At 36.8% G+C, this 26,090-nt stretch overlaps 1 protein-coding gene across 1 annotated transcript in view; it reads right to left on the reverse strand.

Annotated features, from left to right (window-relative positions):
- The window catches only part of TTLL7 (tubulin tyrosine ligase like 7), a 92,980-nt gene that overhangs the window by 40,598 nt on the left and 26,292 nt on the right, over positions 1–26,090 (reverse strand). Inside the window, exons 9-17 of the mRNA XM_021690142.1 lie at positions 24,846–24,940; positions 22,724–22,871; positions 22,565–22,638; positions 21,198–21,333; positions 13,538–13,624; positions 10,892–11,090; positions 7,157–7,362; positions 6,017–6,151; positions 3,986–4,066 (exon numbers count right to left, since the gene is read on the reverse strand). Of these exons, the coding sequence (XP_021545817.1) occupies positions 3,986–4,066; positions 6,017–6,151; positions 7,157–7,362; positions 10,892–11,090; positions 13,538–13,624; positions 21,198–21,333; positions 22,565–22,638; positions 22,724–22,871; positions 24,846–24,940 (1,161 nt within the window). The remainder of the gene's footprint in view (positions 1–3,985; positions 4,067–6,016; positions 6,152–7,156; positions 7,363–10,891; positions 11,091–13,537; positions 13,625–21,197; positions 21,334–22,564; positions 22,639–22,723; positions 22,872–24,845; positions 24,941–26,090) is intronic.

The following is a 26,090-nucleotide window of genomic DNA, read 5'->3' on the forward strand; positions in this document are numbered from 1 at the left end:
CTCGGGTTTGCTCTCGGGAGCTTTTGTTCCCTGCAAACTTTCCGTACCACTTTGGAGGCCGAGAGTGAAAATGGCGGCCTCCCAATCTCCGCCCTGGAGGAGCCGAGAACTCAGGGCCCCACTCCTCAGCGGAACCCCAGAGAAAAGCAATCAGTCACTCCCATCTCCCCGGTCTCCGGCCGTACTCCGTGCTCACCCGGCCTGTGACCAAGCATTTCTATCTCTGGCACCCGATCCGGTGTGGAGTCTCCAAACCCAGCAGATCCCTGTGGTGTGCTCCCATGCCACTCCTCCCGGGGGAAGAAGGGGAGTCTCCCCGGATCTGCCGCTTGTTGGGTCCCTGCTGGAGGAGCAGTGGCCCGACTGTGCCCTGGATCACGGTTTATGACAACCCTGAGCTGAGAGCCCACACCTCGGCTCCGTCTCTGCAGCCGGCTTCCCCGCTCCGATACCTGGGAGCTCTGCCGCACTCAGGCACCCCCGGTCTTCCTGTGACCCCGAGGGTCCTGAGACCACACTGTCCCACGAGGGTTCCACCCCCTGCTTAGTCACTGGAGCGACGTCCCTCAGTGGAGCCGACTTCTAAAAGTTCCAATTTTGTGCTCCGCGGCTCTATCACTTGCCAGAAGCGGCCGACGGAGGCCCCCTCCCCCGCCGTCTATCCTCCCAAATATCGCCTCAGATTCACTTCTCCGCACGTCCTACCTTCCAGAAAGTGGTCGCTTTTCTGATGAGAGAGTTGTTGCTATTCTTTTCTTCGATCTCCTGTTGAGTTTGTAGGTGTTCAGAATGGTTTGATCCCCATCCAGATGAATTCCTGAGACCAGACAAAATCCAGGTCTCCTACTCCTCTGCCATCTTGCTCCGCCCCCTCTGTCTTATTAATTTTTGCCAATATGAAGGTTTTTACTTGCTTTTCCTTCATCATTAGTGAGGCCAGGATCTATTTACATGTTAATTGGCTATCTGAAGATCCATAAATTGTCTTTTCATGGCCCTTTTATGTACTTTGCCATTTCATTTATTAATATTTATAGGATAGTTTGTCTTTTGCTGGTTGATTTGTAGGAGGTTTTGGTTTATTGGTGTTACTTTGTATTTTATGTGCTGCAAATATCTATCTTCCTCAATGCCCCTCCCCCATTCTCCTCACAGCTGCTGCTTTTTAATTTGTTTAAAGTTTTCATGTAATCAAATCTGTCAATATTTTCTTTAAGTCTTCTGGGTTTGAAGTCTTTCTTAAGAAGTGGTTTCCCCCGTTCTAAGATTACAAACATATCCTTTCCTTTTAAACTTTTAATATTTTCTTTTTTTACATATAAAGCTCTAATCCACCTGGAATTTATTTTTTTTTTAAAGATTTTATTTATTCATTTGAGAGAGAGAATGAGATAGAGAGCATGAGAGTGGGGAGGGTCAGAGAGAGAGGCAGACTCCCTGCTGATCAGGGAGCCTGACACAGGACTCGATCCCAGGACTCCAGGATCATGACCCGAGCCGAAGGCAGTCGCTTAACCAACTGAGCCACCCAGGTGCCCCGAATTTATTTTTGCATATAGTGAGAGATAAAGCTCCAACTTAATTTTCTTACAAATAGGTAGCCAATTGCTTTAGTATCATTTAGGGGGAAAATTATCATTTCTCCACTGCTTTAAAATGTCACATTTATCATATATTAATGTCTTATAAACACTGTAATCTGCTTCTGGATATTTTATTTTAATTAGCAACTTACCTACAGTCTTTCACCTTCTAGATTACAAAAAGTACATGGACTTGAGGAAATTTAGGGTTCCAATTCTAATAAGAAGTCCTTATTTTAATCAATCAAGGCCACATTCAGTGACTTGGCAAACATGTATTCAGAACTTATAGTATGTTTTCAGTCTACCGCTGTACCAGCTTTGCTATACCCTCCTCGATGGCAGCCTGGTGTTTGGCACGTGGCAGAACACGAAGCAATTATTTGTTGAATGTGTTAATGCAAAATTGTAAGTTCACTTCACTCAGATAAAAGTATATAATTTAAAAGTCATCATTTGATCAGTGTCAACTTTCAGCTTATTAGCAATAAATCTTAGAAGAGGAAATGATAGCTTGCATTCCTGAAGGAATACAACTTCATTAAAGCTACAAAATAGTATACCTCCTCCAAAATGATGTTGCAATGCACTTGATGGGCTGCTCAGGCTGCTGGCCACTCCCCTCTCCTGTCCAAGATGACTATCACATACCTTTTACTGTCTCCTTCAATCCCTAAAAGCCCCTCCCCATCAGAAGAAAACCTTTACATCTTCCCTCCATGAGGCCAGACCCTGCCTTCCCTCCTATGAGAACAAATGCTCCTGGTTAGGACAAACCATCCCAGCTTACTTACACAAGGATTTTCTATCACCTCTCTTTCCTGTGCCATTCCTGTCTTCTAGATCATTTTCATCAGCACACAAACAACTGCAAATATCTTCATCTTAAAAACAAACAAAACCTTGTCATTAACCCACGTCGCTCTCCAGCTACCATATTTTCCCTTTCCTCTCTACAGCAAAACTCCTTGAAAAGGTGCCTGTGCTAGCTGTGCTTTTCATCCCTTGGAACCAACTCCACTCAAGTTTTACTCCCTACCATTCCCCAGAATTGTTATGATTAGGTAACTACTAACTTCCACATTGCCAAAAACAGCAGTCAGGTCTTCCTGCTCATCGTACAGCCCCTAGCAGCTACATCCAACTCCACTGATCACTCTGTCCTTAAAATAATTTCCTAACTTGGCTTCAGAGACACCCAGTTCTCATGGTTTTTCATGCCTCACTGGCTGCTCCTTCTCAGTCCCCTTAAATTATCCGCCTTCCCCCCAACACACACACACACACACACACATACACACCCATCTCTGGTTTCTACATGTAGAAGTGACACAGGTCTCAGTTCTTAAAGCTCTTCTATTTTCTGACCACATTCACTCTCGAGGTAATCATCCAGTCCCGCCGGTTTAAATATCCTAGTTGACTCTTCAATTTTCTATCTCCATACACAACCTTAGCTCTGAACTCAAAAACTCACATATACAACTACATACTCAATACCTTCAATTGGATGTCTAATCAATATATCAGGCTTAATAAGTCCAAAACCAAAATCAAAGTAAAATGAAACAACAGTAATAATAGCTGGAAACCCTTGCTCTTCCCCAGCATCTGCCCATTCAGTTACCACCCTAGCTAAGCAACCATTAGCTCTTGCCTCCATCACTCCAAAAACCTCCTAGTTGGTCTCTACTTCTATTCTGCTACATTCCCTCTCCTCCAGTTCTATTCTCTAAGCTCTTGTGATCCTTTTAAATTGTAAACCAGACTACATAACTCTTCTGCTCAAAATTTTCCAGCAACTTCCCATCACTTGGAATAAAACCCATGGTGTTTATACAGCCTCTGAAGCTGTGATCTGACCCCTGCCCATGTATCCCACTTCAGTGTTCACCACCACTTCATTCCTGAACGCCAAAGGCCAACTATCCCATACATGAGGGAATGAAATGATGCCTTCTGTGCCTCATGCACGCATCAAGCTGACTTGTGACTCAGGGCCTCAGTAACTGCTCTCCCCTCCTCCTGATACATTGTACTTGCAGGGATCTGCACAGCACTATTCCCTTTAGGTCTCTGCTCTACGGTTACCTTCTATTTTTCACCCTCATTTATTTTTCTTCCTGGTACTTAAAACTACCCTACATTCTAGTACATATTGTTTATTATCAAACACCTTAACTAAAATATAAGCTCTATGAGATGACGGGGCTTAATTTTCTTAAATTCATTTTTTTAATCTCAGAACCTAGAACAGTACCTGAAACATAGTAGCTGTGTAATAAATATTTGGTAAAGAAATGAGTAAACAAATAAACATGAACATAGTTTGATTATGAATATAGTTTAATGATCTTAATACATAACCCCAAAGGGCAAACCTATTTTTTGGCATTACTCACTTTCCGTTGTTTTACAGAGTCCAATTTTATGAGCCAATATGAAGCCACTTTTGTTTTATGATACTTCCAGTTATCAATGATCTGTTTTGGGGAAGAAACATTAAGAAATTTAATCTAAAATTTTCCTCAAAAGTAACAAAGAGCAAATGAATGGGTTGAAACCAATTTTATTTGTGAAACAGAAGCACTGTAATATCACTTGCAATAAAGAATGTCTACTTTCATAAAGACATGTGCAAAGATTTCTAAGTTAAAGAAGCCATCAGAATCCAAAGTTTTCTCTTCTTGATATAAAAAGCACACAGTCTCTAATAAATGGAAGTCAAATGTCTTCAGGTACATAGGATTTGGGAAGTAGCCCAAAACACAGATTTTCCATTTTAATTCTAAGAGCTATATTTAACACATCACCCTATATAATAACAGAATATTGAACAATACATTAGAAGATAGCCTATATGTAATCAGGATTCTATTATGCCTTTGTTTTGTTTTTATTGGGTTTTTATTGTTACAAATCTGCAAAATTTCCAAATATATATTCTAGTAATATATACTGTAGCAAACAAATTAAAATATTTGCTGCATATAGTAAACATATAGTAAACAACCTAATGTCTTATATAATTACCCATTATATTTTACTAATTATATAAGCCAATTCTTTATAAAACAATCACATCAGCCACAAATATTAGTTCTACTTTCTGATTATCTGATTTTTCTTCTACCTGATTCAAAAGGTTGGTCTATAACTAATATCTCTAAGAAATATATGTAAAATGGTACAAAATTTTTGTCTTTACCTAGAAAAGAACTTGACTGAATAAAATAGCATGTAAATAAAAACACATCTACATAATGCTTTACAACTAATGTTAATTTTTCCTCCTTTTTCCTTGATGTAACAAATATCAGCTCGTTTGTAAGTAAGATACCATTTTCACTTTTTAAAATATTCATATAACAAAATAATGTATAATATTTGGGGATTTTGCTCATAACTAAGGCATGATTACAAAATAGAAATTGCCACTATTAATTTTTTAAATTAAGAAAGTTAAATTTTTGTTATTATTTGTTGTAGGGCTTTTTGGTTTGTTTGTTTTGTTTCAGAAAGACCGTTGCTTCAGACAGGTCTAAAGTAATGATAAAATGTGAAAAATGCCAAGTGCATCGTTCTGGTTCTTATCCTACTACTGGCCACTAGATGGTGCCTTCTCCTCTGGAACAACAACAGCAACAACAAAAACAAACCAAAACAAACCAAAAAAAACCCCACAACCCAAAACCAAAAACCAAAACCCCAAACAAAACTAAACAAAACAGGGAAACCAGAAAACAATCTTCTGTTACTGAGGGATTACCTAGGAATGTCAATTTGAAACAGATGTTTAAATGAAATCAATCTCTGAAGGAATGCTCTTTCACCAGAAATATCTGAATAACTTGGAACTTCTTTCTAAAATAGGAGTAAGTCATTGACTTTAATGTGAATTTTCAGGACTGTGTCATTTTAGAATGTTCCACTGGGTGGTGCAAATGTGTTTATAAGAAGAAAAACACACCCGACATAAGCCATTTCACAATTTGACAAAAACCATTCAAGGTATCACATTCAAATATTCTTGACATTTCATAACCAGGGCCCTATTTTTTTTCATTACAACTCATCCCATGTTAGATCCTTCTAAATCTTTACAGAAGGAAGCTTAACTTTGATATTTCTTCCATCATTAAAAACAGTAATTATTTAACAGTAATTATTCTTACTTGATGAAGCAATTGCATCATTAAAATAAGACTAGATACTAAAAGATACTTTGCATTACTGATTACGTGATCTCACTGCTCATGAATCATAATAATATAAGCCCTGTATTTTCTAAAGCTTGTGGAGGTTGAAAAGAACACCAGTTAAGTTTACCATGTCATTGAGAATAATGCCATCAGGAAATAAATTTTAATATTTTAAGAAGAATAAGATAAAGTTGCAAGCTCCTTGAAATTTCATATACGTCAGATACTCACATCTTCTATCAGAAGTAATGATTCTGCATCTGATTTTCCTGGAAACCGGATCTTCATGTCCTTGAGGACAAATAAGGTCTGACTTGTTAGATCGTCTTCTTGTTCCTTTGTTCTCAGTTGCCGCAAAGACTCACTCTTAAATTTGAAAGAATACAGATATTTGGAGGGGGTCTTATTTCATTGTGCCACTATAATCTGAAAGATATTTCTAGGTAAAAATGATGCACTTTTAATTTAAAAAAAAAACAATGAAAAAGAAAATAATTTCTTTTACATTTATTCTTAGGGTTAACTGGATACGATTTCCCAAGAGTGTCTTTCACACTTCCACACAGTTATAGTTTATTTAGCTCAAAATACTAAAATAAAAATATAAGTGTTTAAAAAAAGACTTCCTGGTCAGTTCATTTGTTACATATACCCTAGGCAATTCTTGATTAGAAAAAATAATTATTGATTGATACCAAGTGAAATTCATTCATTCATTTATATTTTCTAAACTCTTCTATTTGGGAACATCATTCACATTAAATAAACAAATTAAATAAATCCCTGGCCTATGTGAAGGTACAAGGAGATATCTATTTGAGCATCTACAAGTAAGCCTAGTTGCAAAATAAACTCGCTGACTTCTTCAACACGAATCTCTGGGATTCATGCTAAGGAGAGAATGATATATGTTAATTTAAATATAAAGAAAACATTATCAACAATGTTAATACTTCAGTGCTCTAAGGATAATTTATCAATGGTTTGTTTTTTTAACCTATTAATCAAGAGTCCCATTAAGGAAAATTTACTGTCCAACAAATTCCCCCAAATTTACAGCTGTACTGCACAATACACTGCAAAATGATATACCTACTCAGATGAAATTCAACAAAATTATCCTACACCATCAGCAAATGGAAAATAAAATGCTATTCTCAGTGTCCATCCTCAAGTTCTATGATATAGTGGAGTCTGCTTTTTAAGTTACAGGTTAAGATAGATGAATAATCCAAATTCCAGAAGACCATGAGCTGAGTTACAGAAAGGATCTGGGGTTCAATCTGTCCCCCTCCCAGACAATCCCTTTGCCATCTAAATCCTGAGTATTGTGCTTCCTGTAATCTCAGAGGAGCAGAATCAGTGACTTACCATCTGAGAGTTAGGAGAGCTGGCATCATTAGTGTGAGGCAGATGCCTCATGTAGGAGGAGGCACGGTTTAAAGAATGTGACCGGGACCCTGAAGTTGGCCGGGATGCTGGTATCACTTGTTGCGCAGAAAAGGGGCGGCTGTCCGCGCTAGAAGGTGACTGAGAAGAGATGGACCGAGGGCAACTGACTGAGCGCCTAATGGAGCCTATGATAATGGACAGGAGGGACAGTACAGTAGCAGAGTTAGTAAGTTTCCCACTGTATTGGATTTAAACTAACAATTAGACCACATGGTAGCAAAACAGCAATAAATGTGAAAGCATAGACATCATCATGAGAATATGAGTGTGAAGTTAATTCTTCAATTTAAACAGTAAATTTGGTGCAGAACCCCTATCATGTATTAAGAATGGTTACCATGAGAACAATTTTTTAAACAGTTCTGTTCTTGAAACATGACATAAAAGAACCAGAAGAAAGGAAAACTAACATTTATGGAGCACCTTCTATAAGCCAGGCATCTTGCTAGGTGCTACACTTTCATCTTAATCCTCACAGAAACCCTCTGAAGTAGGAATCTGCATTGTCTGGAGGCTCAGAAGAAGAACTTTCTCAAGATCACATGACAAGAAAATGGCCAACATCAGGTTTAAGTCCTGACCTATATAATGTCAGTATCCTCCCTTTCCTTCTATAGCATGATGCCACCTACTATCTTTGCATTAGACTGGTCATTTATTAGAATCTGTGTATAGGTTAAAAATAGAATATTTTATAGCAAGATTCATAGGGAGGGATGGAAAGGAGTCTAGAGAGTGGCCAGAATAAATGGATGTTATAGAATTTAGGGCACGTAAGAAAAAACAAAACAAAACAAAACCAGTAAAACAGAAGAAAGACATAAAGATTATCCTAATAGAGTTTAAATATATAATTGGTATTACAAGAGTAGTAGTAGACAGGTAGTCTTCTTATTCACAGGAGAAAAGAATGAAAAGAAAACCTAGATTTAAATTCCCATAGTAGAAGATTTAAGTCAAGAAAAAAATTTCTAGGTCTAGAGGGTTGTTATCAGAACAAAAGAGGGAAAACCAAAGAATATCTTCCCCCAATGAATATTGAGACCATTTAAAAAAGAGAACCAACTGTTCCAGGTAAATTTTGATTCCTGGCACAGGGAAATAGAATATCACTCAATATCATCAACAGTTATATCATTTTTAGTTCATTTTGTAAATACCCTCTGTTCTATATTCTCTCTCTGCTCGGGGAATACATCAATCTTCATTAATTAAATAATATAATAAAACTCACATGAAGGCAGGTTGAATGCCCAAATATTTCTCTTCATTAGCCGTTGAAAAAAATTTAAGCCTTTTAAAGGCAATGGACATAAACCTTATATTTAGGGATGTATTTCTATAGGATATTTTGAGCCTAATACCATTTGGTTCTGGTGAGTATAAAAAATATACTCATTAAAGCTATAAAAGATGTTTAAAAAAAAATTTCCACTTCTTCCAATTATTAACCTTCTTCTGAACCTAAAAGTCACATCCAATTTTTTTAAAGGACTATGCTTCTAGAAAAGAGCTGTGTGAGGAACATATCACTAGTCAATCTGCTACTAGGAAAACACAAAAGCATGTGCAACTACCTACACCTTGTTTCTGCTCTCTTCAAGGGCGTAAGGTGATAGTTTGGACATGTATAACCTGATCCCAGGGGCAGAAGGAAAATATCCTTTCTCTTGAATCAGCACAGATTCCCATTTTTCCCCTGCATACACTGGAAATTCAGACAGAATAATTAAATCACTAGATACGCCAATAATATTTAGGTAGATGAGCAAAAAATGGTTGTAACTTGCATATACAAGTTATTTGAGAAAAATCTTTCATATAGTTTTATATATGAACACCTTATATCAACCCAAAATATATCTCTGAAACTATAGCAAGTGTAAATTTCCTAAGTTAGCTCTCTACACCAGAAAATGTTACACATAATCTGGATTTTGTCCCATCATTAGCATCACTTCGGAGAGAAAGCTCAAGGAGGTTTTGTGGCTATGGTATTCCTTAGTGTAATATTAAAGAGAGAGTACAAAACAAATGGAAACCTTTGTGGTAATTCCTAATGACTATAAAAATAAAATATAACTAATAAGGAAGAAGATATATAACTGAGCTAAGTTAGCTTTAAAATGTGAATTCACACTTAAAAACATTTTTAGTGCACTATTTTTCTGATCTCAATTTATTTTTGGTCTGAGAACAAAGAACAATGTCAGAGCTATAGAAATCTTGGCAACATTTTCGCAACCCTATCCTCATCCTCTGTTGGCTTGCGCTCTTAGGGATGCACACCTTACACAAGGGGTTAAACAACCGATGAGATCTGGACAAGACAATGTCAGCTTCCAAAAGAGAAACAGAGTCATACATTCAGAAACATACTGAAAGTACTTAAGGCATCTTTAAGGAAAAAAGGAAGTAATTGATAAAATAGCTAGCAAACTCTAGAACAGGTGCTCACAATAGACATCTTAAATGAGTAAATAAATAAATGAAATGCAATATAATACATTATTTCCCCTCCAAACACATGAACTCTCAAAGACAGGAACATTAGCATGTATCTTTTTAAAAACAATTCAGTAAAAGAAAGTAAAGGAAAAGAAAGAATATTAAAAGTCTTCATGATAATTTGGTAAGAGATAATTAAAGATCTTCATCTGTTTGTGCTGCATTCCTCGTGGCATTTTGCCATAAGTATGGAAGGCCAGGTTTAAAGCACTTTCATTACCAGAGAACTAACATATTAAGTAAACCATTGCTGGAAATCAACGAAGGATCACAGCTGTGTTTACTGCGTGACTGAACTGGTCCTTCTCATGGAGCCCTGGGACAATGGAGGACGAGGCAGAGACAAAAGAGATAGGGGTTAAGAAAAGCCCTGCCTTGGAGGCAGCATGGGGAAAGAGGGATCCAAATGAGCCTGAGAAAACAGCAATGCCACACTGGACTTCGGGAGTTGAAAGAATTGTGGACATATGTGAAATCAAAAAAGGAATGAATGACAGAATGGAGGAGAGAGAAAATGTGAAAAGAAAGGAAGAAAGAGAAAAGAAGAAGGCGGAAAGGAAGCCAACAGAGCAGCTGGTTGGTTACTGTCCGGAATACTTGCTGTAGGTATCCCAAAAGTCCTCACTTAAGTGCTTAGCCCTGATGAAAACAGGAGGGAACAAAACCTCAACTATTTCACAATTGCGTGGCTCACAGAGAGGTTCAAGTCAAATGCCTGGAGAGATACACACATTTTTTAAGAAGAGGTGAGCATATAAAATAAAACTGGTGACCAAAAGGGAGGCAAGGTGGGGGGAAATGAAACGAGGGAACATAACTGTCTTAAAAGAGAATGCAGCCCGCAGATCAGCAGCCATGAGGCCCATTTCACAGAATCCATGCAACAATCCAGGACTTCATAAAAACTATGAAATAGAGAAGAAAGGACTCGCAGAGATCCTTCATTCAGCCTGTTTGTTTTCCATTTGCAGCCCCTGGAAGGGACTGTGCGGTGTGCCCAGGTCAGGTGGGGGAAGGAAGTGGGATGGAGTCCAGGTCCCCTCACACACGACAAGGGTTCTTGTGGCCCAAGGTCTTTTATTGAGCTCAGTAATTTCCGTTCCATAATTCTTCACATAACAACGGAATCAGAAGAAATTAACTTACTGGATTGCTGAATTAATTTGTAGTTGTTGGACTGTTTAAGGTTATACGTAACTTGCTTTTCTCTGTTCTTATTTTGGTACTCTTCATTCTCGTTGTCCTCGGATTCTGAAGCACTGCGGCTGCTGTCGTAACTGCTGTCACTGCTGTAGTATTTCTGTCTTTTCATTACCTCAGAGCTCTCAGGCATGGAGGACAGAGGCTAAACGAGAGGGAAATGGGTTCTCCTGTCAGAACTCACAACACTGCTAATAAATTATTAGCATGAGGAGCTACTATTCTTAATTTCCCGCTTATGCTTGCTGCTTTTCACCAAAGCCTGAAAACCCCCCAAAGCATGACTGCCTCCAGGCTGCCGTTGGCCGCCGTGCTAGTCACTGATGGTTCTGCTTCGGCCAAATGGTCCTTCTTCAATGCTACACAGCTCAGTCGTGATGAGGAAAATGCTGTTTCTGCGTGATTTGAGGAAATGACCAGAGTACCCACAAAGAATAACAAAATAAAGTATTTGAGATGAAAATGAAAATATAAAAATCAGAGACGTAATCAGCTTTTCTTCATTCCATACAGAGAGATTACTCATTACTTATCAAAACGCAGACATGTACTTTTGTTGTATCATTGATGTGCAGAGTCACTCAGTAAATGTGTGTGTGTGTGTGTGTGTGTGTGTGTAGCTTGTGAGAGAGAGAAGAGAGAAGGGCGGGGGTGGGGGGAGAAAGGCAGAAAGAGTAAGAAAGCAGCAGCCAGTTAAACCACTGCCAGGAAAGGGGTGCCTGGTGGCTCAGTCGGTTAAGCGGCTGCCTTTCGCTCGGGTCTTGAACCCGGGGTCCTGGGATCCAGTACCGCGTTGGGCTCCCTGTTCTGTGGGAAGCCTGTTTCTCCCTCTGTCCCTCCCCCTGCTCGTTCTCTCTCTCTCAAATAAATAAATAAAATCTTAAAAAAAAAACCCACTGTAAATAAAATAAGATAAATTACTGTAAGTATAGTAAGGCTACATCATTAAACACAGCCTATGAGCCTATCCACTCAGATAATGTGTAACCCAAAGCAAGGTATTCCTCACGTCTAATTTGCTGTGGATATTTTTCCAAATAAAAATTTTTAGTTAATTGTATACTTTCCAAATTGGTTCTGAACAGCTCATGCCTCTTCTCGTAGGATTTCTAAATCTGACTTATAGGTCTGGCCATAATGGAGGAACATTGCTCTTCATTGCCCAGGCTACATAAAATAAGTGGTATCATGTAAAAATCAGCATGGCAAGAATTTTTGGAGGCTAGGTGCCATGTAGAAGGGTAAATCTGTAATGATACAAAATGCCCTGCTGTTATGTTCCAATATTTCCATTAGAATTACTTGTCTCCAAACCTCCCAATCAATGTGTTTCCAAGGATGCCAGCCCAGGGAATAAAAGGTAAGGGAAGTAGGCCAGCTTCACTTCGGAAAGAATGTGCACAACCAAGAACAAGACATTTTTATGACTTAGTCATTTTAAGAGACTATTTATTATACAAACCATATGCCTCTTACTCCTGCTGGGAAAGGTTCCTGTCACTATACACTAGATTCTTGTTCTCTGTTAAACAAAAATGCTCTGATGCTAGCATACACCATCATGAAGCCCTTGGTTACCATGGGATTTCACTGAAGGGGATCTGTAATCAAGCAATGAATGGATATTTTTTTAAAATAGGAAGGCATTCCAGAGGCATGGAAAAAGCATGAAAGCATGACAGAGCATGATGATGTGTATAAGGACATAGCGATAGCTTTGTATTGCTGAAATGTAAACTAAAACAACAACAACAACAACGATGACAACTGAATAAAAAACTTTCCAAGATTTTGCAAATTCACCATTTTCCTACTCTACTAGCAAGGCCTTTAACATATAAAAAAAGGAACATGTAGATCATCACTAAAGAGAGGATAAAGGTAAAGCAAACACCTGCCCATTTTTGCTTGCATGAGAGCTTTCTGTTTATTCCTAGAAACCATACCTATTTTAACTAACACAATTCAATGTTACTGAGTCAACAATAAGTGGGCCCCCCCCATGAGGATTTCCAGAGTCATGATTTGCCTAACCTATAATGCTACACATCTCTGATAATTGTATGTCTAGAGATATGAGAAAAATGTAATACTGAGTATAGAATAAGGGTACTAGTTTTAAGTCCCTCTTGGTCCTAACTCATAGGGTTTTCACTAGCATTAGGGAAAGAATTAAAAAATGAGGAAAACTTGGAGCACCTGGGTGGGCTCAGTCATTAAGCATCTGCCTTTGGTTCAAGTCATGATCCCAGGGTCCTGAGATTGAGCCCCAGATTGGGCTCTCTGCCTCTGCTCAGCAGGGAGCCTGCTTTTCCCTCTCCCTCTGCCTGCCACTCTGCCTACTTGTGCTAGCCCTCTCTCTCTCTGTCAAATAAATAAATAAAATCTTAACAAAAAAATTAAAAATGAGAGAAACTAACATAACAAAACTTCTCCTGAGTATATCTCCCTAACTCTATCTACGCTGGACACACAGTCCATACAGTTCCTTGAAAGTGGCATCAGTCATTCTTACAGTAAGAACTATAAAGGTAAAATCAACTGTACTTAGTAGCATCTACTTTGATAGTAAAGAATGTATAGGAACAGCACCTTTGGTCCTCGAGGCTTGGCAGTTTTGCCCATCAATTTTTCATCATCAATTTCACATTGTTCCAGAAGGTCCAAAATATCTTCTTCCTTTAAAAAAATATTAAAACTGTGATCACTAATGGACTCTAGAATTTTTCCAAGATCATTCATCTCCATAAAATAGTGTGCAATAAGGAGTCCTGGAACTATTTAATGAAGATTGCTCAGATCAAATGAGAAATAAAGAGTTATGAAAAAATCTCTTGAAGAAACCTTCACTAAAATCTGGCAATTTAAACAATACATAGCTGAAATCTATTATGCATTAATATCATAAACAAATGTATCCTTACGTTCTAGTACACTATTAAAATCTTAGAGTACAATACTTCAATAAATTAGCCTATTGAACATTTTAAAATTTCCAGAAGTTCACTCTAGTTTTCCAGAGCACGGTTTCATCAATCATTTCTATATTAATTAGTGCAAAATAATATGACTTCAGAAGAAAATTGATGATTGGCCTAATAGTTTCATTTAGAATGATCTAATGTTAGTATTTGGTAAATGGGCACAATTTAAGGTAACTCTTTCAAAATTTTAACTATTGTGCAAGAGTATCTTTAGAACTTTATGAAAGATTTTCATTCTATGAGCATAATACTTGCTCTTCTAGAGTCACTGTGATGTCAAGGGGAAAGTTATAAAAACATATACTGAAATAGATTTTGAGCAAACCAGAGTAAATAGAGTATAATAGCTACACTGAAAGAGGTATAATCAATGGCTTCCTTGAGTTATTTATTCAACCTATAAAAATATCACATCTCCATTTATATATTTATGACATATTTCAGTGTCTCTTATAAAAATATTTTTGAAGAAACTAGAAATCTTACTGTGCAATGGAAATTTGTAAAATAAGTTACTCTCCATCCCAGTCCAACAGAGCTTAGCTATTAAAATACCAAAATACTTTTGCTATAATGTTTTGATTAAATAATAATCCAACAATGAATTCCTGTGACAGCAACACAAGATAGTTAAAAAGAAACTCAAAGAGTTCTGTTTCTGCTTAGGAGAAAGAAGATCATAATAGATAATACTTTCATTATAGCAACTAGAAAAAGATAAACTAAACAATCATATTTTTTTTAAGACATCAGAAAACTGTGGATAAATAGTGTAAAATAAACTAAATACCAGAGGGGGAAAAGTTCTAGGTAAGCAGATACGAGTAGCCATTTTCTACTTTGGAATCATTTGTCAAGTCTGCACACAGATGGGCAGAGACCACGTCTATAATAGGCTGGGATAGAGAATCTAATAGAGTTTTCAATGGTCATGTGGGCTAGTGTAACATCTAGAATCGCCCCACAGAGCTTGTTCTCTTCACCTGCTGGGTCTCTTTGACAGCAATTTTAGTGAGTTTGTAGAGGAGTAGGAAGACAGAGGCATGTGAAAGCCAGTAATACTCCTCTGTAGTCTTAATACCAATAGAAAATGAGGTCTGTAATAAATGGAATAAAGTTCATCCTTCGGACCCTTGAAAGAAGACAGTACACTAAAACTACCACAGCCCAGACTGGACCAAGTTCAACTTTTTTTTTTTTTTTTTTTTTTACTAGAAATAAATTTGACATATAACATTGTGCAAAGACACATTTATGTATTTAATATGATTGTCAGTGTAGTAATAGTTAGCTTCTCCATCACATCACATAATTATCATTTCTGAGATTGGAATAATAAATATCTGTTCTCTTAGCAAGTCTGGTGATTAGAATGCAATGTTGTCTATATACACTATACTGTTCATTTTATCTCTAGGACTTATTTACTACTAGTTGCAAGATTGTATCCTTAAACAATCTCTCTCCTATCCCCCCATGCCTGAACCCTGGTAACCACCATTTCACTTTTTTTTTTTTTTTTTAAGATTCTATCCATTTATTTGACAGAGAGAGACATAACGAGAGAGGGAACACAAGCAGGGGGAGTGGGAGAGGGAGAAGCAGGCCTCCCGCTGAGCAGGGAGTCTGATGCAGAGCTCGATCCCAGGACCCTGGGACCATGACCCGAGCCAAAGGCAGACGCCCAACGACTGAGCCACCCAGGTGCCCCCCATTTCACTATTTTTATGAGTTTGGCTTTTTTGGATTCCACATAAAAGTGAAATCCTATAGTATTTGTCTTTTTCTGTGTGACTTATCTCAATTAGCATAATGTTCTCAACGTCCATCAATGTTGTCACAATGACAGGACTTCCTTCTTCCTCACGGCTGAAAATACTCCATTGTACATATATACCATAACATCTTTATCCATTCATCCATTGACAGGCACTTACATTGTTTCCAAATCTTGGCTACTGTGAATAATGCTGCAATAAACATGGGAGTGAATTTATTGCTTTGATATCCTGTTTTCATTTCCTTTGGGTATAACCCAGAAGTGGAATTGCTGGATCATATGTTAGATCTATTTTTAACTTTTTGAGGAACCTCTATATTGCTTTCTATAGTGGCTGAGCCAATTTATGTTCCCACCAACAGTATACAAGGGTTCCCTTTTCTCCACATCCTCACCAACACTTGCTATCTCTTGTATTCTTGATGATAGCCATTCTAACAGATGTGAGATGACACTTCATTGTAGTTTTGCTTTGTATTTCCCTGACGATTAGTGATGCTGAGCATTTTCCCATGTACCTGTTGGACATTTGGATGTCTTCTTTGGAAAAAAATGTCCGTTTAGCTCCTCTGCCCATTTTTTAGTTAGATTCTTTTTTGTTATTGTTGGTATACAGTTGCATGAGTTCTTTAAATATTTTGGATATTAACCCCTTATCATATATATGGTTTGCAAAAATTTTCTCCTGTTCTGCAGGTTGCCTTTTCATGTTGTTGGTTATTTCTTTTGCTGTGCAGAAGCTTTTAAGTTTGATGAAGTTCCACTTGTTGATTTTTGCTTTGTTCAACTTTTCTTTGGCTGAAAGTGATTAGCCCCTTACCTTAGCACCCTGAAAGAAGAAAGATACACCTTTTTTTGGAGAAAATAATATCAGTTCAATTTTAATGAGGCTTTTATAGACACTGTCAAACAAATAAAAATTGTAGGATATCCAAAATAACAGGAAAATGTGACCCATGATAAAAAGGAAAAAAAACATTTTAAAGAGCAGGTCCTTAAATGATCCAGATGTTAAAATTAACAAACAAGGATTTTAAAATAACTACTATATACATATTAAAGAAAATTGATGAAAAATGAAAAAAAGGAATGGAAGATGCAGAATTTCAACAGAGAAATGAGATTTAAAAAACCAAATGGATAGGGGTGCCTGGGTGGCTCAGTCGCAGAATTTCAACAGAGAAATGAGATTTAAAAAACCAAATGGATAGGGGTGCCTGGGTGGCTCAGTTGGTTAGGCGTCTGCTTTCGGCTCAGGTTGTGATCCCAGGGTCCTGGGATCAAGCCCCGCATCGGGCTCCTTGCTCTGCAGGGAGTCTGCTTCTCCCTCTCCCACTCCCCCTGCTTGTGTTCCCTCTCTTGCTGTCTCTCTCTGTCAAATAAATAAATAAAATCTTAAAAAAAAAAACCAAATGGACATTCTTGAGTTGAAAAATATAATAAAAAATTAAGAAGATATTAAGACAGACTGGGCAGAGCAAAGATATGTCAGTGGAAGTTATCCAAACTGAAGCACAAAGAAAGATAAAGAAAGGAAAAATAGAACAGAGTATCAAGGAAACACAGGATGCTGTCCAATGACCTAATATATGTGTAGTTAGAGTCCCATAAAGAGACAAAAACAAAATAATGCAGCAGCAATATCTGAAGAAATAATGGAGGAGAATTTTCCAAAACCAATGAAATACTAAATTAAGCCAGAGCTTCAAGAAACTGAGAAAATTACAGGCAGGATTAATACAAAGAAAGCCACACATAAACACATCAAAGTCAAAAAGCCGGGGAAGGGGGGGGGGGGGGAAAGCAGCCAGGGAAAAAGACATATTACATTTAGAAGGAAAACAAAAATAATGATGGTTGAATTCTGAATATAAACAATAGGAACCAGAAGAAAAATAAGTGACATCTACAAAAGTGCTGAAAGAAAAAAAGAAAAAAAGCCTACCGAGATAGAATTCTATACCCAGTTAAACTCCACTTTAAAAAGACAAAATGAAAGAGAATTTCTGACCAAAAAACAAGAGAGACTGAAAATTAATCAACTACAAGGAATATGAAGTACTACAGAAAGTTTCTTCAAACTGAAGAAAGATAACCCTTGTTAGAAGCATGAATCTGCATGACAAAATGAAGAACACAAGAAAGGGTATATATGTGAGTAAATAGGAAAGGCTAGTTAGAAAACTATTAAAGACCACTGATTGCTTAGACAATACTAACAATGTATTCTGAGGTTTTTAACATAAGTAAAAGTAAAATATATGTTAACAGCACAAAGTCAGAGGGAGGCACTAAATGAAACTAAACTGTTATGATCCTTAATTCCAAGATCCTTAATTCAAGGTTATTATCATTTAAGGATGTATATTGTAATTTCTTTTTAAAAATATTATGCTACAATATAACTAAAAGCCGAAAGAGAAGATAAAATAGTATAACAAAAATTAATTGATTTTTCCAGAAGAATAAAGGGAGCAACAAAAAAATAATGAACAGATGGAATAGAGAACAAAGAGCAAAAGGGAAGACATAAACCCACCTATACCAGTAAATGTGTGAAATGATTAAGAGACAGATAGTGTCAGACTGAATTTTAAAGCAAATATGACCCAACTACAATGGTATTTACCAGAGATATTTTAAATATAAGAACACAGATGAGTGGATAAATAGAAAGATATGTCATTCAAACAGCAGCATAAGAAACTAGTTGGCTACATCAGCCACACAAAGCAAACTTACGACACAGGATATTATCGAAGGGAAAGGTAAATATTTCATAATGACAAAATAGAAAGGATGAATTCATTAGAAAGACACCTTCGTAACTTCAAAGTATATGAAACAAAAATCGACAGAACTAAATCCACAATCACAGCTGCAAGTTTTAACAATCTCTCTCAGTAATTGCTACAACTAGTAGGCCAAAAAAATCAGAAAGGATATAGAATATTTGAACAACACTAATAGCCAAATTTACTTATGACATGTAGAAACTCTATAACCTGTAGAAGTAGCACATTATTTTCACAAACACTTGGAACATTCACAAAATAAGTACTCTAGTGAGTTAAAGCAAGCATCCATTCATTTTACAATATTAAAATCAGAATGTTTTCTAAACCAGAAATTTTTAACAAAAATAAAGCAAGAAAGTTTCAATGTATGGAAATTAAGCAAAAAACTTCTAAATAACCAAATAAAAATCAGAAATTAATTTAGGATGGCAGTTAATAAAAATATAATATGTAAAAATTGCTAGATACAAGGGGAATATACAAAAAAATCGGATGTTTACATCCTGAAAACAAATTTAAAAATGAAAAATTTTTAAAACTCTATTATTGGCAATAGTAGCAAAAACATCAAATACTTACCAATAAATTTAATTAAAGATGTGCAAAAACTATACACCAAAAGCTATAAACACAGCGGAGTAATTAAAGACTCAAGTAGATGGAGAGATATGCCATATTTATGCATCAGAAAACTCGGAACTGTTAATTCCTCAGTACTGTTAATATTACCGTTAATATAGATTCCTCACAGTCCCAATTAAAATCCAGCAGCCACTTTGTAATACAAAAATTAATCAAAATTTAAAATCCAGTCAATTCTAAAATGTATATCAAAGCATAAAGGACCTAGAAAGGCCAAAAACAACAGTACTGAAGATAGTGTGATACTTGTGCAAGAAGAGGGTCACAAATGAATGGACCAGGGCAGGCAAAGTGGTGACATTTAAACTAGATTTTGAAGAAGACAAGGAAGAAGGGAATTAAGATTTGAAGCCTATTATGTGACAAGTACTTTAAGTAGACTATTTTAATTAACCTCAATTTTATTTTTATTTTTTTTAAAGATTTTATTTATTTGTTTGACAGAGAGAGACACAGCGAGAGAGGGAACACAAGCAGGAGGAGTGGGAGAGGGAGAAGCAGGCTTCCCGCGGGGCAGGAAGCCCGATGCGGGGCTCGATCCCAGGACCCTGGGATCATGACCTGAGCCGAAGGCAGACGCTTAACGACTAAGCCACCCAGGCACCCCTCAATTTTATTTTAACCACCAACTTGTCAAGTATAGTTTTAATACTACTGTATTAATGATGAGCAAACTGTTGATCAAATAGTTTAGTCTAAGGTTACATAATTAACACATGGGGGAGCTGGAATTTGAATGTAGGTCTATCTGGCTCCAAAATGCCTAGGTTTTCTAGCAGAAAAAGTACGGTTAGGGGAGAAGAGTAATGAGAAGATGAAACTGATGCAGTATCCACCGGAGAGACAAATAACAGTACAGAAGAGGTGATGGAAAATGAACAAAGGTCTCCTACTGTCTTGATCAAGAAAAACAAAAGGTCCACAGAATATAATTCTACTGGTGGAAACGTTTGTGTATGTCAAAAGAAAGACTTTGGAGGAAAAGAACATTGAGGTATACATTATTCCTTCTGCTTCTGTCTCTTAGGTGTAGCCAGTTCAAAAGTGGCTCTATATCTTGTTGCAGAATTTAAGTGAAAAGACCATAGCAAAATCTACCTATAATGAACTTTATCATTTTTGAATCACTCAATATAACAGGGTATACAAGAAATGGGAGGTTATCACTGTAGTGAAATGTCCAGTAATATAAAGTACAATTTAATGAGTCCACATAAACTTATTTGTCCAATGGGACTTTAGCAAGCACAATGCAAGCACAGGCTTGATTAGCACTTGCACACTGGGTTTGTCCTCTTGCAATGCTTCCTTTTGAAACTCCAAGCTACCATGTTATGAGATCTGGGTACCTTGCTAAGAAATCATGTAAAGAGAAAGAGACATTGAGCCAGCTCCCCAGATGTTCCAGCTATCTTAACTGAGACACCAGACATGTGAGTGAAGCCTTCCTGGATTTCCAGCCCCAGTTGAGCTTCCAGATAAATGCAACTATGATTCACTCCAAGCAGGCCAAGCTGAAGAACTACTCAGCTGAGCCCAGCCAAGATTACAGAATATGAGCAAGCAAATGGTTTATTATGCTACAAAAGATAACTGGTAAGACATTTTGATAAAGAGCTTACTGTGTATGTGTGTGTGTGTGTGTTTTAATTATTTCTCATATGCCAGGTCTATGCAGTATATCAGGGGAAAAAATACTGTATAATGTTAGTTACAATCCAAATAATGAGAGCATCGCAAAACACTAGGTTAATTCAATGGATTTTTTTTATTCAGTTACATATACACACCTCTGTAAAAAGACATGTTTATTACAATAGATTGATATTACAACATAATAACAACATTCTCTACTGCATAATTTGTCCTGTTAGACATCTTATTTATGAAATCACTTGGTTGGTTATGAAATGCTACCAACTATTAAAATAGAAGGAAAGTGCATCTTAAAACAAATGTTTTTGTATGTGGGACTAAAGTGGGTTGTTTTTAAAGACATATCATTTAGCTTCATTCATTTTTCTCTTTATAAACATTCATTCCTTTACCTTCATCCTTTTCAAAGGATTATTCAGCTCTCGCTGGAATGAAGCTGCTCTCCCTGAAAGGAAGGTCTGAAAGGCAACAGCCAACAAATTTTCGTACTTTTCAAGCAGAGTTTTATCTTCAGGAGGATAAATTCGTCTACAATAAATCAGATAAACCAACTAGTTTAAAAGAAGCTATTGCATTGCAAGAGTTAAGTTCAATTACATAGATACTCCTTGACCACCTCCTCTCTGCCAGTTACTTTACTAGGTGCTAGAAATAAAGATGAATGCAGTTATAAGAAATTGACACAAATTTTCATCAGTTACCTACACAAATTAAAGTTTATCTAGAGAATGGTCATTAAACAATGAGGCTCCATAAATCATAGTATAAGGGTTTGGTTGTGGAGCGGTGGTTGGAGAATTGCAATCGGGCATATTGAAGAAATATCTTCATGGGAGAGAGCAGGTGATGAGGGATAATCTGGAAGTGTGCAATTACGGTGTGGTTACTGACATATACAAGAATACAGGTGTTCATCTTGGTATTCTCTTTTGGGGTGGTGGAATGTGCCTCTCCAAAGAAGAGAAGAGGGTAGAGGTAGAATGAGAAGAATGTGTTCCCAGAGTTGCTGTTGATGGTGTTAAGGCAGAAAAGAATGTTTTACCAGGGGTGTGAGAAGCTCTGTGGCCCCCAGTCCTCCTAATTCTGTTAAGTTAACATCAAGCTTGGGAAGAGGAGCAGTCTTTCCAAGAACACAAGGAATTTAGAGGGGGTGTCCTCTTTTATCCTGTCAAAGGATTCTATGGAGGGGTTCCAGTTCAACACAGTCCACACCCCTCTGTATTGCCTCATACCTGCCTCCTTCAAATATTTTCATTATTTGCCTGGTTCCTGATATATCTGAGTTTAAACAAAGTAGAGCAACCACTCTGAACTGACAGAAAGAAAACTAGGAGACCTAAAACCTGACTTTCTCAAAATACTACATTAAAAGTAAATAAGGTCAGGGCGCCTGGGTGGCTCAGTTGGTTAAGCGACTGCCTTCGGCTCAGGTCATGATCCTGGAGTCCCTGGATCGAGTCCCGCATCGGGCTCCCTGCTCGGCAGGGAGCCTGCTTCTGCCTCTGACCCTCCCCTCTTTCATGTGCTCTCTCTCTCTCATTCTCTCTGTCTCAAATAAATAAATAAAATCTTTAAAAAAAAAAAAAAAGTAAATAAGGTCACAGGATAGTATCAGATTTAAAAGATCTCATACAACCACCCATGACACTGGCTAGCAGGAATGAAATAAACAGTGCTCAAAATAAGTCTAAAAGGTTAAAAATGTAGAATAGTTGTTTTGACATTTCTTCAATCTATAAGAAAATGGAAGCACAGTTACCTATAATTCCCCATATGCCGATTTTCATGTTCTTCTTTTAAAATCTGCTTTCGTAATTGAGCGAGTCTCTCTTTCTAGAAATGAAGAAATTTTACAAATAAAATCTGACCAATGAATTATGCAATTCAAATTGTAGGTATATTGTTAAAATTTTCATACCAACTCTTCTTTCCGCCTCTCTAACTGATGTCTCTGCTGTTCCCAGTCTGAGGAACCTGGTAAGAGCCTTTTTATTGAATTTTGACCATAAAGCCTCCTTTGAGCTTCAGCTTTTTGTTTGGCCAAGTTTCTCCTTTTATCACTGGTCCTGAAATATAAAACACAGGAATTCAAATAAGCCCTGATCTTATCCCTGTGAGGAGAATTAGCAGAAGAGGAGACACAGTGGGGATACAAATCAATGTTTTATATATATATGTATATATATATATTCACATACATCATATTCATCTAATCATCCATCAAATATGGGTCTCCATATAGTAAACTGGAGGTTCCTTATTCCCAGGGGTTGTGATGGAATACTCTGAGCAATCTACATTCTTTTGGATTTTCTTGAGATTAAAAGTATATGCTTACAAAATGAACTTTGGGGTATATATGGAGCCATACTATAAGTAAAACATTGTATTAAGAATTGTGCAGGCTTGAAAGACAAGTCTAACACATATATGCCCATGGAGCACTCCATCTGGATGGAGAGAAAAGGCACATCTATGATGTAAACTTCATTAGCATATGTTCAAAATGTTAAGAATTGTATTAAATTCTCTTACTGGAACAACACTAAGAAAAATAAGGAAAATGAATTCCAACTTTCCTTTATTTTTAAGTCTAGAAATTTCTCACTATTCGAACTTTTAAGAAGACAAAAACACCCATAGATTATATCCTGAATTGGTTGGCAAAGACATGAAAAAACATAAGGCCTACTTACATAATAATAGTAAAAGCAAAAAAAATGTATAGGTATACTGTTTGAATAATCTAAAATATCTGATGCACTTGTGTAAGCTAAATAAACAAAAATTTCACTTTCTATATCTCTTCTATTCATTTCTTTTAGGATGATTGAAATGTCAGTTAAATTGAGGCAAATCGTTCTTTGATCAAGCAAAAGAAGGGGCCATATGAAAATTTCTTAACAAGTATATATATCAAAAAAATAGGAAAAAAACAAATTCATGTATCGATCTTTTTTTAATAATGCTTTCCATATAAAGCTACTTCTCAAGTAAGCAACTGCTAAATGCTTAGAACCATTTAAAATAAATAAATTGCTTGGAAGCATCCCCCAACTCTTTTAGAGTTCTTTAAATGATGATTAGAATCAATTGAAATCATAAAATCCCTGGGCTTAAATGACCTCAGAGGTCCTTTAATCCAACACCCTAAACACTGTTTGAACACTTAACAATGGCAGATGACTCACTACTTCATTAAGCAGTTCAATTAAACTTCTAACAAATTTCTTTCATAATGAGCCAAAAGCTTTCCTACAAAACAGCATTTCAAATATTTGAGATCCATGATCACATACACTGCAACCAGCCTAATAATATTCTGTTGATGGAGCAATCCCCTTTCCGAGTATATATTCAAAGGAGTTGAAATCAGGATGCAAAGATACATCTGCACTCCCATGCTCATTACAGCATTATTCACAATAGCCAAGCCATAGAAGCAAACTAAATGTTCATCAACAGATGAATGATAAAAAAAAAATGTGGTATATACATACAATGGAATATTATCCAGCCTTAAAAAAAAAAAAAATTCCTTTTTTAACTCTGTCTTAACAACTACCCTGCCCTGTTAACCCTGTCTTAACAACTACCTCTTTCTTCTGTTTACCCAGGCAGCATGACAGTGGGAAGACCTCTGAACAGAAAGGTAGAAAATCCATGTTTTTGAGGGTTGTTACTTTTTTTAACTTCCTGAATGAACTCTGCTTTAGGTTCTTCTTGTAAGGTGAGGAAGATAATCTAGAGATTTTCCTCAGGTATTCTCCAATTCAACCTTACACTCTATATTGAATAATTATACCAACACTCTAAATTAACTATTTACTGTAGATTCAGAGCATGATATGGAGAAAAGGAAAAGCAGTTTGTAGAGAGGGAAAGATATTTAAAAAGAAAACACTAAATGAGTTTGAAGAATGGAATCAAGAAATTCAAAATATAAAATATGAAAAAATCATAAGCCAATCCCATGTACAAGTGATTGTTCTATGCCAAAAGTGGTGAAAACCTTCTAAATGAGGGAGGAAATACTTTACCTGATGTTTAGTAGCTTTAGCGCATTTAGCAGCACTCCCCTTTTTACATCATAGTCTATTTTCTGATCAGTTCCAAAGCTTGGAGCACGATTAATCTGAAATTTACAAAGAAAACAATGAGAATAGCCAAATGTTGGTAGGTTAATAAACATTCAATACATATTTATTAAACTAATGCAAGATCCCCAACCAACAGAGAAACTCAACAATAAATCTCAAAGCTCTACATGATAGATGGCCCAGTTACCACTGCCACACCTCCTTTTCCCACCACCCTAAGTCAAGGAGTTTCAAGGAACTGACTGCTGTCACCGCCCCCTTCTCCCTGCTGCCTTAGCTCAGGATCTTTGGTAAGCTTTTGTGCCCTCTCCCTCCTCTGCACCCTCTCCAACTCAACACCCTGCGCACTCTAGGTTTTAAGTTTAGGGAAGTTAAAAGTGACTCATCCTGACAAAAAGGTTAGAAGACCAGTATTAACCATAACAAGAATGATGTAACAAAAATAATATGCATGTTACCAATACAGTAATAATTAAACATTTATTTAGCATATAGAAATTATACCCTCTTTTCATGCTTCAGATCTTCTGGATGGATTCATCTATTGCTGCCTAAAAAATAAATTATTTTCTTTCTACCTGGATCAAACAATAAATCATCGATTTTCATTCCCAAAGACACTTACTATATAACTCAGAAGATACCATTAAAGGTAGCTGCAGACTGACCTCTATGAGCTTCTCTAACTGCATTAGGACTCAGGGGAATAAAGGAGCCATCTGTGGGTGTTCTTTCCAACATCATTTCCAGGATTTCATTAAGAGGAAAAATAAGAAGTAACAGTAACTGTATATGCCCTGAAATCCATTATACAATCTACTACCACCTCAAGAGCTGGAGTTTTTGTTTTTGTCTTTCTTGCTATGAAAATGTAACTGGAATAGCAAGTGTTTAAGAAAGTTAATTAATTCAGTTGGCTAGAACACTGCTGAGCTCAAAACTACAGCTTAGCTTCATGACCACCACCTAACCTCACAGCTTATCTCAAAAAAATATGATGCCACTGTCATAGAAGAGGTTTGTCTTATACAATCCCGTTCCACAAGAGACAAAATAATTGACAGTATGCATTTCACAACTGGCAGCTGTAAGAAATATAAATAAGTAGAAGTATGTACATAGAAGCTAAACAGACAACAGAAAGATCACCTGTATTCCCATTACCCAGTATACTGTTATCCATTT

This window comes from Neomonachus schauinslandi, chromosome 4 (genome assembly GCF_002201575.2).
Source record: "Neomonachus schauinslandi chromosome 4, ASM220157v2, whole genome shotgun sequence".
Classification (NCBI taxonomy): Eukaryota; Metazoa; Chordata; class Mammalia; order Carnivora; family Phocidae; genus Neomonachus; species Neomonachus schauinslandi.